This window comes from Pelecanus crispus, chromosome 2, assembly GCF_030463565.1.
Source record: "Pelecanus crispus isolate bPelCri1 chromosome 2, bPelCri1.pri, whole genome shotgun sequence".
Taxonomy (NCBI): domain Eukaryota; kingdom Metazoa; phylum Chordata; class Aves; order Pelecaniformes; family Pelecanidae; genus Pelecanus; species Pelecanus crispus.
Window position 1 is genome coordinate 55,920,222 of NC_134644.1, and position 15,519 is coordinate 55,935,740.

At 43.1% G+C, this 15,519-nt stretch overlaps 1 protein-coding gene across 1 annotated transcript in view; it reads right to left on the reverse strand.

Annotated features, from left to right (window-relative positions):
• The window catches only part of AVL9 (AVL9 cell migration associated), a 39,397-nt gene extending 24,232 nt beyond the window's left edge, over positions 1 to 15,165 (reverse strand). Inside the window, exon 1 of the mRNA XM_075705759.1 lies at positions 15,073 to 15,165. Within this exon, the coding sequence (XP_075561874.1) occupies positions 15,073 to 15,165 (93 nt within the window). The remainder of the gene's footprint in view (positions 1 to 15,072) is intronic.
• Positions 15,166 to 15,519: the final 354 nt, after the last annotated feature.

The following is a 15,519-nucleotide window of genomic DNA, read 5'->3' on the forward strand; positions in this document are numbered from 1 at the left end:
GAAGAAGAAAAGGGAAATAAATCAAGAAAAGTGAAATTCTTCACTTTAACACACGGTGTCACTCTTTCTACAACTGTTGCCAACTTGGAAAAAAGCACAAAGGACAAGAAAATGCCGCAAAAAATCAGCCTTGCTACTTGCTGTGTCAATTTCAAGTTTTCTTATTCCTCGTATTATAAAAGAGATGTTGAAAATATCCACAAAAAAAATCCGGGTCTGGTGAAAGACCAAAGTCCTGAGCTAAAGGTAAGTAACCCACAAAGAATAATTATGCAAGACGGTGGAAAAAAAGACATGCAATAGAAAAAGGATTAATTTTGGCAGGGGAAGGAGGAGGAAATCCAGACCCTGACTTGTAGTTAGTTATTAAGAATCCATAGAGCCTTTTAAACAAAATATGCCATTAAGCCAAACTGAAGAGCATCTGACTTCCAAAGGAGAGATAAACAGTGGAATTAGCATCCACATAAGCAGCAGAGAAACTGCCTGCCTTTAGTACACACAAAAATCCTGAGAATTGCCTGCTATCCCTTTCAAATCACAGACTGTAAGAAAATTAAAATGTTAGAAGCTTCATGTAAATATCTGCAATACGGAAGAGGATTATATCATACAATTTGATGCTGCCCAGATTCAAACTGGCTGGCTGAAAACACTGTTTACAGAATTCTTACTGGATTCTTGCAGAAGGAGTAACCTTAGCAATAAATAAAGGCACAGTTCCTAAGTTTCAAAACATAGATAGTCAAGGATTATCTACACTAACATCCTGACTCAGTTATTTTATTTCACAGCATGGCCAACAGAGAGGGGTTTAGATTCACCCTCTGCAGGAGCTTCTTTCCATTGAATACAGAGGAAAACTCTGGGTCCCTTAGATTTCAGTGAATACCTTTGAAGCATCATTCCTGACAGTGAAATACTGTAAGTAAGGATCTAAGACATCATTGCTTCCAGGCACTTACAGAATTACAATTGCATTTTGCGTTCCAACTGAAATAATGAATTAGAAGACATACTTAAAGGAAAGAAGGGTAGGACAATTCAAGCTACATGAAAAACATGTACTCACTAAGGAATACTCCTTTTTAAAGTCCAGAATAAAGCAGAGAGATCTGGCTCCCGTGTTCTTTTGACAGCATGAAATTTGCTGAAGAACTACTTTGTTCTTGCTCACAATATGCTATCAACTGCTATCAGATACTCCCAGCAACGGGGATTTCTGCAGGCTCTGACTGTTCCAAATTCAACAAACTGAACAGGCATTAGTGAGACTGATGATAATCTTGTTTTATATTAGTCTGCTTCTTTCGAAAAAGTGTTCTAATAGAGAGATTTCTGTATGCATGTGTGTGTATAAGTGAAAGAAGATCACAAAACTCAGATAAAGCAGAATTAAGATTGCTTAAGTGGCCCTAAATAATCTATTTGACAGACACACTTTACGACAGACCTGATTTACATTACGACATACTATTCCTCCCCCTCCCCAAGAAGATCCATGTGGGAAGTACCCTGGTTTCTAGGGGGGAATCACATTTGTGTAGTTCAATAGATCACTGCTTGTAGAAGTACCACCTCATATTGCAGAGGCTGAAAGGGTGGAAGTAACAAAGAAGCAGGAAAGAGAAAAATGACAACCCAACAGCAAGGACAGCATGCAATGCCCTGAAGAACTTCCTTCTACCCTTCCTCCAACTTAGGAGTTCCCAGTGATTTCATTTCAAAGAGTTAAGTCAAACTTTTTCACAAGTAGTCACTGCAGGTGGGATTCATGTCAGCTGACTACACGTTAAAAAGCAGTATCTCCAAGCCAGTTTTCCTAAGCATTTTGCATAGTCAGAGAAAACAGGCACCCGCAGAGGATGATTCAGCTGATCTGTTTCTTTCCGTCATCCTGAAGAGAGCTAGCTCAGACTTCTAAGTCTAACTTGCAGATGACTGAATCAATGCAACACGAACCGTTCCTCATCTTCTAGACATTCTGCTTGATTTCTACAGCTCAATGTGCAGACTTGCATCAATTGCATTTAGGAACCCTTTGCATAGAAAAAACATTATTTCAAAACCAAAGTATTGTAAGAACATTGAGTAGCCTTGAAAAAAAAAAAAGAGCCAAATCCCCACGGTTCTTGAAAATCTTGAAACTGAGCAGTGCACATGTACAAAAGTGATAATAATGGGGTAGAGAGAATCTCAGTTCTATCACTTCTGGGTTTTTGAACAACTGGAGCCTCATTAAAATTCTTCTCCCAGCCTGTGTGTGCAAACTGCACAGTATAGGGTTCCTAGTTAAGGCAACTTAAAAAAAAAAAGAAGTTACATCTTCCTCATCTTCCACTTCAAACCCAAGACCAACCATGACAGGGGGATGAGACTACAGAAAGGACCTGTCTCACAGTTCTTTTTCTCCCTCTTCACAGAATGAAGAAAGAGGAGGTCATTTTTTATTTAAATACAATGGATTTTTATGTAAATCCATACATATGTGCATGCATAAACATGCATTTCGTTTTCCCTGTTTGTCACTAATACCTATATGCGTTACAAAAAATGCCTGCAAATAAGAGAAATAGTCTTTTAATAAAGTTCAGTAGTCAATAGGAACAAAGAAATACATGCAAGTTTTCAGAGCTGACTACCAGAGCAGACTTTACAGGTTTTTTTTGTCTCCGAGTGAATTAAAAAAAGACTCCTCAACAAAATGAAATTCAAATTCAAAGCTGAACTCCTCAGAGACTTCAAAATAAACTACATAAAACATGAACTAGAATCTCCACTCATTTCTTATTCTTCCAAGTGTCAAGGATCTTCATTACATCTGGGAATATTGATTATGCCTGTCAAGGGGTTTTGGTGGCAATGCTTTCTGCCTGTTCAGATTGTGTTGTTTTGTAAGCAGATAGCTCTTGATGGATTTCAGAACTAAAATCAATACAGAATACTGTGTTGTGATTTAGTGGAGAAACAAATAACTGTGCTCTTCACTACACAAAGTATTTCAAATCTTGTGGATTACCAAGCTAAAATAAAGTATAATTTTAAAAAATTCCCTAAATTGAAGTACAACTGATTTTCTGGAACTGACATTTTTATTTTTCTGTAATTCTACTCCATTAACTAACCTTTTATATGCAGTTTGTCTCGACTCTATCAGTTTGGATGCAAAGCACCTACTGATACACAGTCCTATCTTGTTTGTGGAATGAAAAAAAAAAAAAAGTCCAGGCAATCGATTTTGGTTCCTTGTCTTTAAAGGGACCTCCTAGCCAGAATAAATTTACTAGACATTCACTAACTCACAGTAAGAAAAAATGAGCGCAGGCAGGGAAAAAATGTGTTTCAGTTCCTACATTTAGGAACTAACACAGAATCATAAAATTGCAGAATGGTTTGGGTTAGAAGGGACACTAAAGATCATCTAGGTCCAACCTCCCTGCCATGGGCAGGGACACCTTTCACGAGACCAGTTCGCTCACTTCACTCTTTCAAGAGATGCACTCAGTTGTTGCAAGAGTAATCATCTGAAAACTCAAGTGCTGCATGCTGCTAATGCACATTTTCTTTCTTATTATTTCACTTTATGTGGCATGCAGCTAGTGCATTTGCTACATAAACCTTCAAGAGAGATTATATTCACTCATGGCACTCTATATACCATAGCTCATACTCTGAGCTATGTCCAGTTTGCAATGAGCATTTTTGTTAGTGTGATTTAAAATCACAACCAAAAATTCATATTGCTGAACAATCCAGACAATGGGAAAAAGGCTAACATGGGAGGAGGTAAGTCAAAACAAAATTAAAATATGCTTTTGAATAAGTATAATGGTGAAGGTGACAGCCGGTATGTATAACTTAATTTATAATGCTAAAGGTGGGCAAGGAGTTAACTCAGACACGCTATTTTAAAACAGTGCTATAAAGATACATTGCTAAATATGCCATTGCTGATGGTACATTGTCTGATTGTTAAGTTTTTCTTTAAAAAAATGCATTGATACTGTCTACTAAATTACAAGTACAGAGTCAGAAGAGAGGTTAAAAAAGGACACTGATAAAAGAGGACTTCCAAAATATATGTGCATGTCCACCAGAACTATCACACTCAAACATTAGACAGGTAGTTGGCATTAATTTTGGGGGAACTTTATACTCAGGTAAGGTTATTTTCCTTATCTGTGAAAAGTGTTAATTGTTAGCAATCACAGTAAGAATAAGATCCTCAGTAAACACTGAACAGTGATAATTTAAAATGTGCTGGCAAGTCAGTATAAACTCCCCATCCTACCCACTCCATCTACTATCACATGTTTGAACTACTCCACTTACAAGTTAACCCCTCTTACTCAGCACAGTCACAATATAAGCTCTCCTCTTTAATATGGGTATTTTGGAAGATTTCTCTTCAGCCTAGAAATGAAAAAAACCTGGACCCAAATAAGTTTTTCCATTTGTTCAATGGAGGGAGGATTTAATCTCAAATCTCTAAAAAAATCTAATATTTCGAATGACAGTATTATGTTAAAGAAAAGGATGCTTTCAGTACGTTGCAGAATCTAATTTAAAAGTGAACCCATTCCATTCTCTGAACAATTGCTTTGATGATCTCTCCCACTGCTTGTACTGCACAAATACGTAGAATTATTGCTTCAAATGAAGAAAAGCAGATCAGCAAAACCCGCTCATCACATTCCTACTTAGAAAAACTTTTCCCTTCATAGATCATTTCAACACATTTCGAGGATACCAACTCTTCCTGTCTCATTTAAGAAAGCACAGCAGAAGGATGTTGAGTATTGAGTATAATGCTAAGCAGCAGTGACCAAAAAACCCCCACAACAGATTAAAGTTACACCTAAAACTTGATCCCTCATTTCAAATAAGTCAGTATTTGTTCTTCACTCAAAGTAAGGATTTTTAAAAGGAGTTTTCTTGATATATTAGTCCTAGCATAGCCAGATCCAGAGAAAACCAGCACACCAATGATTTTATCTGAATCACCATAACAACTGCAGCATGCAGCCAAATGAAAACCTAAGAACACTGTTAGTCTTTCAGCACCGAGAACAATTTATTATTTAAATCACAATTTAATCAGATTTAAATTACAAACTTTCCCTACTGCTGTATAACAGAACCAACAGATCAGGACCTACAAGTTGAAGAGCCCATGCATATAACAATAATGCCTATGCAGTAATATAATGACCTCTAACAACAGATTTTAAAATATACATAAAAATGCATATGTGTAATAACTATGTATAATACACATACATATTTATATAGATATGTATATGTAGAATATGTATGATACATATTTATATATTTAAAAATCCATTACACACAGTAACAGCGAAGGAAATCTATGTATTACAAAGAGGTAGTGCATAGTCTTTTCCATCCTTTCAGTTCCTGAAACTGGAACTTCCTCACATTCCCATATCGCTAAAGCTATAGAGCAGCCACTTAAACAAGTTCGAAGACACCATTTGTATTGCTACAGATGCACAATATAACCATTCCAGTTTGCCTTGAAAACTCTGACTAGGTTAGTAAAGTTTTGACTCTTCCGTTAAAAGATAAAATAACCTGAAACACTGAAACCTTTGCATTTGTTTTCAAAGTCCTGCTATTACGCATTTTAGACACTCTTTCCAATTACTTAATACTTTATTTTTATAGTCATATAGTTCATATCAGACATAAATCTTGTACTTTGGAACTTTTGCTCCTATCAGTCTCCTCAAAGAAAATAAATAACAACCACCCCCTGACACACGCTCGTCTCAGCAGAGGAACATAATACTACTGCAATGACTCCAGCCTAGGGCACTTACTTGCTAGGGAACTCTGTGCCCTCAGGACAAAACTGCATGGTCTTACAGAAAGTAAATTAGAATTCATACAGGATGAACTCTTAAGAAGATACAAGGTACCAGAGGAGGCAGCTTCCTTAACGAAACAAGAGGGCAATCCCCAGCTCTGCTCCTAACTGGCATCTGCCCAACACAGCAACTCGTATGGACGGGGGTCAGCAGCAGCCCATTTTTCATCCACGCAGCCTGCTGCGCCCATCGGCTCTTAATGGACACAGCGAGCCGTAGGGACTGGTGGCATTTACTCTCCCACAGGACAGCACCCAGACCGCAGCACACGCAAGACTCAGACGCGCGTCCTTTCCACAGCTCTGCTGCATGCCCTGGTTCCCAATGGGAAGGAGCCCACACAGGCTGGCAGGGAGTTGTCAAATGGTACAGTGAATCCTCTTTTTCTTGGGAAAAGGGAGCACCAGAACCATAGGCGCCCTTTAAAGCACATCTACTCATCAGCTGAGAAACAGCCATTGTGTATAATTCATATAGCATATATTGCTGAACTGATGCAGTGCAAGCAGGCGATCGCCTTGTCTTATGAGCCAAGAAGCATTCAGCTTCTTTACCATGGGACATTTGATGGTCCCAGAACAGCTCTTAGTGAACATGCTCCTTCCTTACAAGTCTCAGCATTAGATTTACTCCTGAGAGCAGACAAATCCAGCCCACTACAAAGTATGAGGCTGAGAAGCTACACAAACACAGTAACACCATGAAGTACAGAACACGCTCTGCTCTAGGTAACCCCAAGGAAGCAGGCAGCCCCATGCCCTATCCCCAAGCATGTCAAAGCAGGCAAGGAACTTGCTTTCACATCTTGTATCCACACCTTTCTGAGAGTGCTTTCGGAAACAACATGCCTGCCTTGGTGTAATAATTCAGCACCGCATACAAGCTATGGGACGGATTACTAAAATTAGACACACATCATAAAATAAGGCAATACTAGGACAGGGAACACAAAGTTGAGACTTGCAAGTTCCAATTTACTCTAACTGAAGTGACCTCTGTTCAGTGATTTTACACCTTTGAACCTCCCTCTATTGTACATGTATGTAAATTACATTGCCACCTTTATACAAGTGCTGAGAGCCTGAGTTACTATTTAAAAGCATTCTGAAATAGGCAGATGAAAGGTGCGACAGAGGTACAGAAATACGTATTTTACTGATTTAGCATTCATCCATTTATGCAAGAGAAAGGTCAAGATTCCTGGTACAGAGTGTTTAAATAACTACTTGGATGTAATGACGCATACAAAGAACAGACAGATTGTAAGATGAAAGTTAATGATGATGACTATGGGAAGTGTTACATAACTGCAAATAGCTATTTAGGAACCGTCTCTCAATTCACACATCAGGGCAACTATGGAGAAAATATCCAGTATGGAATCCTTCAAAGAAATACTTTAATTCCTGTCCAGGACTTCAAGGAAGCAACTGCAGGATTATCAAAGCATAGTGATCTCTAAAGCTTGAAAAACTAAACAAAGAAACAAAAGAAACAAGCAAAAATCCACCACACCTGGGAGTTTTTCTTGAACAATGAACACAAAATACTACCTGGATTATAGACACACGAAGAGTAGAACCCATCATTAATTCCACACAAGAGATCAGAATCTCTGGTATTGTTTACAGAAGTATGATATGGCAATTACTTGTGAACTCAGCAATACATTGTGTATTTAAAACGATTAGCATCCATGCTAATTTGAGTAGCCTTTCTAATAAAAGCTAAAAGCTTCTTTCAAAGTGTCAACCTGTTGAACATAAGCAAATCCACATATTTTAGACAACAGGCTAATCTTTGATACTCGATGTATGCTACGATTAACTTCATCAAGATATTTCACGCTCATAACAATCCTTTAAAGTGCTTAAATAATATTGTTACAAGTAGGGAACAAAAAAAAAAAAAAAGGAATTGTGCTAATGTTTACAGGTTATCATCAATAAAGCCAGGAATAAAGCCCTTTGGCTTGATTCCAGCCTAGTTCCTTTTCAAGTTATTTTTTGTCTCTGTTGTTCCTTTAACAAGATCTTGTTTAATCACTAGAGGAGCTTACATACTGCATAATACCTGCCTACTGTGCTCCCCCAAAACAAAGACACAAGGACTTTAAGGACAAAGCATACACTTCACTTACATGGTTAAGAGCATCAAGCACATCTACACAGAATCACAGCAACTACAGGGTCGGCAAAGATCAAGAAGAGAAAAAAGTAATTCTCTGTAAAGCAGAGTCTTAGAAGAAAGACAGCAAACAAACAGGGACTGAGACAGGGTAGAAGTGTTTCCCTCAAAAGAAAAGAAAGATGCCTCCATAAAGGCTGCCCGTGGAACCTACTGAAGAGAGGAACTGCAGTATTTCCCTCTTGGAAACTAGTGCTCCAATCGAGGGCACAGGAGACCTGGAAATGTAGGCAGTTCTCAAAAGAGTTGATAAAAAGAGCACACTGAACTTGCTTGTTCCTTAGACACCTCCTAATTCTGCAAACAAAAGCAAGTGTAACTTGCCAGCAATCCTGCTTGGAGACATTCCCCTCGAGCCCTCTTACGTGCCCTAGGCACAAGTAAAAAAGGCCACATGCACGGATTGCTCAGGTCAGGCCATGTTATGTGCTAATTTCTGCAGATCGCAACAAGTATTACCTTCTGGAGCTCAAGTACTTGAAGCTCTCAAATGACAGGAGGAGCACATACACAATTCAGGAAGGAAAGAAGTCTTAAAGGGCATTCTTCCTTCTCAGAGATCATATTCATGCTCTTTTCTGAAACTTAGGTATCAGCTCTTTCACTCCTGATCTTAAGTTTCCTTTGCATGCCAGGAAGAAAATCTACAGTCAGGCAAGACAGGGGGATTGCTCTTCAAACACAGGCCACACAAAAACATACCCACACAGACAGGCAACTCAGACACTCTGCTGGAGAAAGCAAACATCCCATTTACATTAAAAGGTTAAAGTACTTTGAAGATCCTTAGGACAAACTTTGGGATTCCATGGGAATGTGCCTTTTGGTATTTACAATAATCCACTCTCATGCCTGTGACACCAAGTTGGAAATGGCATTCTCCACTGGTGTACAGCAAAGTGGATCAAGATCAGCTGCCGTTATTTTACAGAGCAAGGATCCCAAGCAAACAAAAGTGGCTGGCAATGTGAGCAGTCCAGGACACGCACAGCACTTTCCCCACTACCCACACTTTTTTTCTTTCCCACAACACAGTTGGAAATGCGTATTTTTAAGTCAAGAGCGGTTTGGAAGATAGCCAAGCCCTTGAGAGGATACGCGAGGCAATGGTCACCCACTGCACAAGGTCAGAGGCGATCTGCAGAACTGCTCAGGACCCAGAGCGCAGAAAAGCTGGGCCTTGCCCCAAGTGAAGTGAGATTACGTACGGCCTGACTGGTGGTGACACAGGGCCTGAGGAGTTTACTCAGATGTAATTGCCTCAAAGCCTCGTAGCATCTAGAGGAGATGGGGATTCTTGTGCCAGGCCAGGCAGTACAGTAGTAAAGGAACCATCTGCTTCCTCAGCAACCAGCCACGGGGCTTACAGGGACTTGTGCGTACCTTGTCGGCCCGTAAGTTTTTCCAGCTTTGCTGAAACTTTCCATCCTCTCCTTTTCAAATAAATCCGTTTCCATTTTAACTTTGCCTTCAAAATGAATGATTTTTAGAGTACTCGGGATATTTTAAGCCTTCCTATGCCCTCAGAGACTATTATCTCTTGGCCTCCCCGCGTAAATAAAGCTTGGGGACAGAGAGCTCAAACGAGGATCATGGCACACAGGATCACTAGTGGAGAACTACACCTCATGACTCTCAGTCTTCCACCTTCACCATAAATGAAGGTCCCTCCATGTATTTTTCACCACATGACTCGCATCTACTAGTCAAGCTCTGTTCAGGTCACATTTTTGCTAAAGACCTCTATCATAAGATAGATAAGGACTTTCCACACTATTTAATGCTTTCAAAAATTAAAATGCTGTAAGGCAAACAAAGTGCTTTACTGCTCACTTGTAATGAGAGGAAGCGTTTCATGATTCTGGGAGAAAAAAACCCACCACCCTTCCCTCTATTTGCTCTGAAATCACTAGCCACTTACTACTACAGCCCCTGAAAACTACTGAGGAATTTGTTATCAGCTGCTCCAGAAGGGCACAAACAACCCCAAAATCGAAGTCTAACCGTCCTATACTGAAGCAGGAGATCAACAGAACACAACAAGAGCCAGGGACCTGGACCAGTAAGCTGCTGCAATAACTAATAAGCCAACCAGCTACACACACTCCAAAACAGATCATGTAATTTCTGTGACAGACTTCCCTTAGTATCAGTTTATGCCCCAATGCTTTCGTGACTTGAGTCCTATAGAGCCCAAGAAGCATGTAGAAACTCCTACCACACCAAAAACGTCTGTTTTACATTAATGGACAAGAGTACAAGCAACTACTTACAATGAAGGGCTGTGTTTCTGTTCCTTTCTCTTTAGACCACTCCTCTTATCAGTAGCAAGCAGGTATCAAAAAAAGCAATTTTTTTTTCTTTGAATACTAATGAAATGTTTGTCATTTCATTTCACATGAATAAAAATCATGATTGAGTGAATGCTACCCACGAGCTCTGCCCATTTCAGGACATTCACTATTTAATTATGCATGGAGGAGGGCTCCTGTAACAAGTCAGCCAGTACGCACAAAGCAAAGAAACCCATCAGGATGCCTGCTTCACGCCAATTGTCGTTCCCTTCTTTAACAGACCTGTTGAGAGCGTGGCAAATACTAGGTGGACCTAGTTCCCAGCCAAGCTTCTCCTCCCATTCTCTGGGCACTCTGCCATCACTGCCCCTTCTCCTTGGCAAAGAGATACAGCAGCCAGCACTTTTTGAACATCTCACTGGCATCGCAGTCCAAGTCGGTAACTACGAGGACCAAAGAAGCAGGCTGGCAATCTGCTCATGTAAGCAAACAAAAGCCTACAGCTTCTCCAAAGCTTACTCCATACTTGCGAGAGAAAACTCCTTCCAATGTGTTCAGGATTTTTAGTTGGAAAATGCAATGTGCTGCTCTCACACAGCACACAGCCTTTGCAACAGTGAGCGGCAACTCCAGGTTTTTCACGGTTGCCAAGGAAACTGCATCCTCAGACTAAACAATGTACGTACAGTAAGCCTTCACTTTGTCTCGTACATAATCCTGCTTCACCCAGCAAAAAGACCCACGGTCCAACAGTGGGCCCTTGGAAGGAGCATGTGGAACAATCATCCCGCTCGTGCTATCCATCAAAAGACACACAGAAATGGGCCAGTTCCCTGCCTCTCCTTCTCTTTTGTAAACAAGTGCCTATGGATTGTTTTTAAAGCCTATGCAAGAGAAAGATGTTCCTATACATTTCCAAACCGCACATAAAAGTCTTTGCTCTATAGGTTAACCATTTCTTACGCTGTAAGTTAATGAACAGGAAGAGCTGTACGCTTCAGACATCATGATCTAACCAGAACAACACTTGTCTAAGAACGCGTAAGAATCCCATTACATCCATTACCAACAGCAATCCCAGACAGACAATCTAAACCATCAGAGCTTAGTCTCAAGTTACATACCACTGTACACATCAGCTTTACACCACAAGTATATTTCTATCCCCTTCCTTCCATACTATAGCTTCAGAGAGCAAGTCAGCTAATGAAAACACCTAGCATCAAGAAATCCCTCAGAATATCTAACTCTACATGCATTTGCTAGTAAAACTACAGAGAAAACAGAGATGGAAACACAGAACCCGAAAAGAGCCTTCTCAGGCAAACCCGGTAAATTCCTGTTGGGACAGGCAGGCTAGCTGGATGGTCTCTTGATCTTAAGCTCCCCAAATTCACTCTGAATTACCGCCATCTGAAAGCTGCTTTGGAACTTTGCTTTTCTGCAATTAGTAGTTTCTTGTATGCAATCTGCAGTGCGTCCGCAGACAGTTCATATCCACTTGTTCGTGGGCCAGCAATGTCTTTTAGATTAAATGGTTGTTTTTTCCCTCCTCGTTTTTCACTTTTCGACAGTTTCCTGGAACACAACTGCGTTTAATGCAGTGGTTCAATGAGTACTCCAAAGGCTGTTATCAAACATCACGACCAAAAAGAGAAGTCCCAGGCTACTTTCAAGAGAGACTCTTTTCCACCCTGATACTAGTCTTCTTGTGCCCGTGCAGCTATCTTCTGCAGATGTCCACTCGGCAAACAGAACCTGTGAACCAAGTGGCTTGCAACCAACCAAAACAAGGCCTACTTTCTGGTCACCTCAGTTCCCTGTTTCAGCTTACCACACAATCACCTCTCCTTTCCCGTTGTGAAGAGGCAAGAGAGGAAAAGGAGAGAATGTTCCTGTATTTGCAGAGGTGGCTTACAGTCTTTATATGAATACAGCCTCAAAATCCATTTTGTTAGTCTACCTAGCCAAGCTCTCCTACGTTCTCCTCAAAAACAGACTGCCCAAGTGACAGAGAGAATCCAAATCCATTTTTCTGAAAAGTGGATCAGAATTTTTATGCATTGATAAACATATTAGTACACTATAGGACTACATTTGTTGCCACCCTCATCCCCAAATCACACCATTTCCATGACTTATCCTTGATCATATGTGGTCTCTTTTCTCTTCCAGGGGTCTCCTCATGCTAATTCCCAAGCCTATACTGTTATTATTCGTTCCTATTGCATGATTTCATAATGCACTCCATTTGTATCATTCCAGCATTCCTTATCATGCAGCTCTTGCATGATATTCCAGTCTTCCTCTGTAACACCGATTCCTCAAGTTTGCTCATCAGTTAGATTTTACTGTGTAAACAATGCCAGCACCACTTACATGGGCCCAAATGCAGTCTTGAGAAACACCCTTTGCAAGCACCTTTCAGAGCAGCAGTTCCTCTTCTGACACAAATCTGTTGCTGCTTCCTCTCCTTCATATGGTTCCTTACTCAAGTACCAGCTCTTGTACCAATTCTCCAGTATCGCCACCTTAAAAAACCAAACAACTTTTTTTTTTTTTAATGCTGTGTGATCCGTTATCAAGTTCCACGCAGATTCAACCTACTGTTTCTTTTACAGAGAAAGTAAATCTATCATTTACTCTAACAAAAGACACAGGTCAGTCAGGTGTGATCCATCTTTAGTGAATGCCCATAGGACTCAGTCTACTTAGTTTCATGTTGTTAATTAATTCTTTCCTTTGAAAATTCTCTAGAGCCTCTCACCCTACTGATGTCAAACTCATTAGCTGTGCAGCTCCCTGCCTCTAGTTCTTTTCGAAAATTATTTTTATAGTTCAGTAACAAATCTGCTAAGTCAGAGGTAGAATGTATCTAAAATTAGATTTCCCTTAGGAAGCCTGGCTGGCTGTGGTTCTACCAACCGTCATTCTATACCTGCCGTTCTTCTCCCTGTGACACAGCTACCCCATCCCCTTCCCCAACCACCCTCCTCTCCAACTTCTTTTCATTTCTTGAGATACGTAAAGAATACTTTGGTTCAGAGGTATACAGACCCAATTTTTGACAACACCTGAAAAAGTACTTCTACAAAACATTTTACTTTCAGCAAGATAAAATTCAATACAGGCCCTAAAGAACAGAAGCAACAAAAGCCACCTCTGCTTTTTTCTCCAATCTATGTCTTTTCCAAGAGGCAAACAACAAGGTGAGGGCAAAAATGCGCTTTTCCTCCTACAGACACCCAACCAATGCTCATCTCCAGACCGTTTTTGACAAGAAAGCAACTGATAAATATCGCAAACCTTGCAACCTAGATGATCTAACTACTTCACCGGAACTAATCCTGCAAACACCCACATGTGAAGAGCCCCTAGACACCCTGAGGAGAAAGGATGCGTTACAAAACCATGCAAGACTTTCTGAAAAAGAGATGGAAAAAGGCATACAATGAGTTTTTGCACTTCCCCTTCAGCCTCCTGCTGGTACAAGGAATTGTTTTACATGTTACCACTCTGTGCTTGTTTTGCTTCCGGAAGCATTAACAGGTATTAATTTCTCTCTCTGGTACCTTGTACGGAACGCATTCACGTCGGACCAATTCTTGTACAACCACCACCATCACATTCGTTATTGTTTTGCCAATTTTTCTAAAGACTAAGAACGCTCCATGGAAAAAAAAGAGTCCCTGCAAGTCCAACATCAGATCTATCTACTCTTGTCACAGCAGAGCAACTCTGTCTTGCAGCCCAGCTGGGCAACAGCATGTTTCAAGGGTTAAGAACCAAAAAAAAAAAAAAAAAAATCAAGAGTATAGAATACCTATGAAGTACACAACGTAAATTCTTCTACCTTACAGGCCACACGCAGCAGTCAAGCATTTATGAAAGGGAAGAGACAGGCAAAGAAAACTTAAATCAAGGGTGGACTTCCACCGTGGGGCCAGCGGCTGCTTGTGTACAAGTTGTACCTGCAAGAGCTCAACGCGGTGGCTGGGCCAGCAGGAACAGAAGGCAGGTAAAAAAAGGGATTTGTTTCTCCTCTTAATTCCCTGTCCGAAGGCGTCAAACACGCACGACTCGGAGCAGGCAGGGGTGCCACCATGCGAGCTGCCTGCCAGCATTTACAGGAGGCCGGGGGGACGGCGGGCGGCTGGGAGCTCACCCCGCCCCGCCTCGCCACACGGCGGGAGCGCCGGGCCGGAGCGGCCGCGGTCACGTAGGCAGCGGAGGGACCGGGAGCTGCCCGGGGCGGGCTGAGTCAGGGCCCCGCCGGGCAGAGCCAGGGCCCCGCCGGGCACCGTCAGGGCCCGCGCCCCTTGGCCGAGGGAAGCCCCGGCCCCGCCCGGCCCCTTCCGCGGGGGAAGGGGGAGGCCGCGGCCAGCCGGGGCCCGAAGGCGCTTGGCGGCGCCTCGCCGCTTTCGAACGGCTCCTTCACCCGCCCCCTTCAGCCAAAGCCAAAGCTCCCTGCCCCCCCCCCCCCCCGGCCCCGCCAGACGCGCCCCCTCCCGCAGGGGCTCCAGCCGTCCCCGCGGGGCCGCCCCGCCGCCGGCTGAGGGCGGCAGCCGGGCAGGCGCCGCTGAGCGCGGGGGAGGGGAGCCGGGGAGGGCAGGGAGGAAGCGCAGGAGCGGAGGGGAGAGGCGGGGGACGAGGGGCAGCCGCCGGCGGGCGAGGAGGCGGGCGGCACCCGCGCCCCTCACCTGGCAGCCCTTCTTGTGGTGGAAGCCCACCACCACGATGTGCAGCACCGGGCCCCGCGGGGGGGCGGCCGGCGGCGCGCCCCGCTTCTCCATGGAGCCCCGGCGATGGCCGCTCTGGAGGATGCCGCCGTGCCCGGGCTCTCGCTCCGCCTCCCGCCGCCGAGGGTCCGACAGGGACGCAGCCCCGGCCGCCTGCGCTTCCGCAGCGCCCGGCCGGGGGAGGGCGGGGCGGCGGCGGCGGCGGCGCCTCCCTCTCCCCGCTCCTCCCTCCCTCCCCACCGCCGCCGGGGCGGGATTTCGCTGCGGCCCGTCCCCTCGGGAGGCGCCGGCGGGCAGCGGAGGCCGGGCGGGAGGCGGCGCCGCTGTCCCTCCTGCTCCGCAGGAGCCCTCGCTTCATCGAAGGGGCTCCCAGGGCAAGCGGCTTCGTTTTGTCCCGCGGCCAGGAAG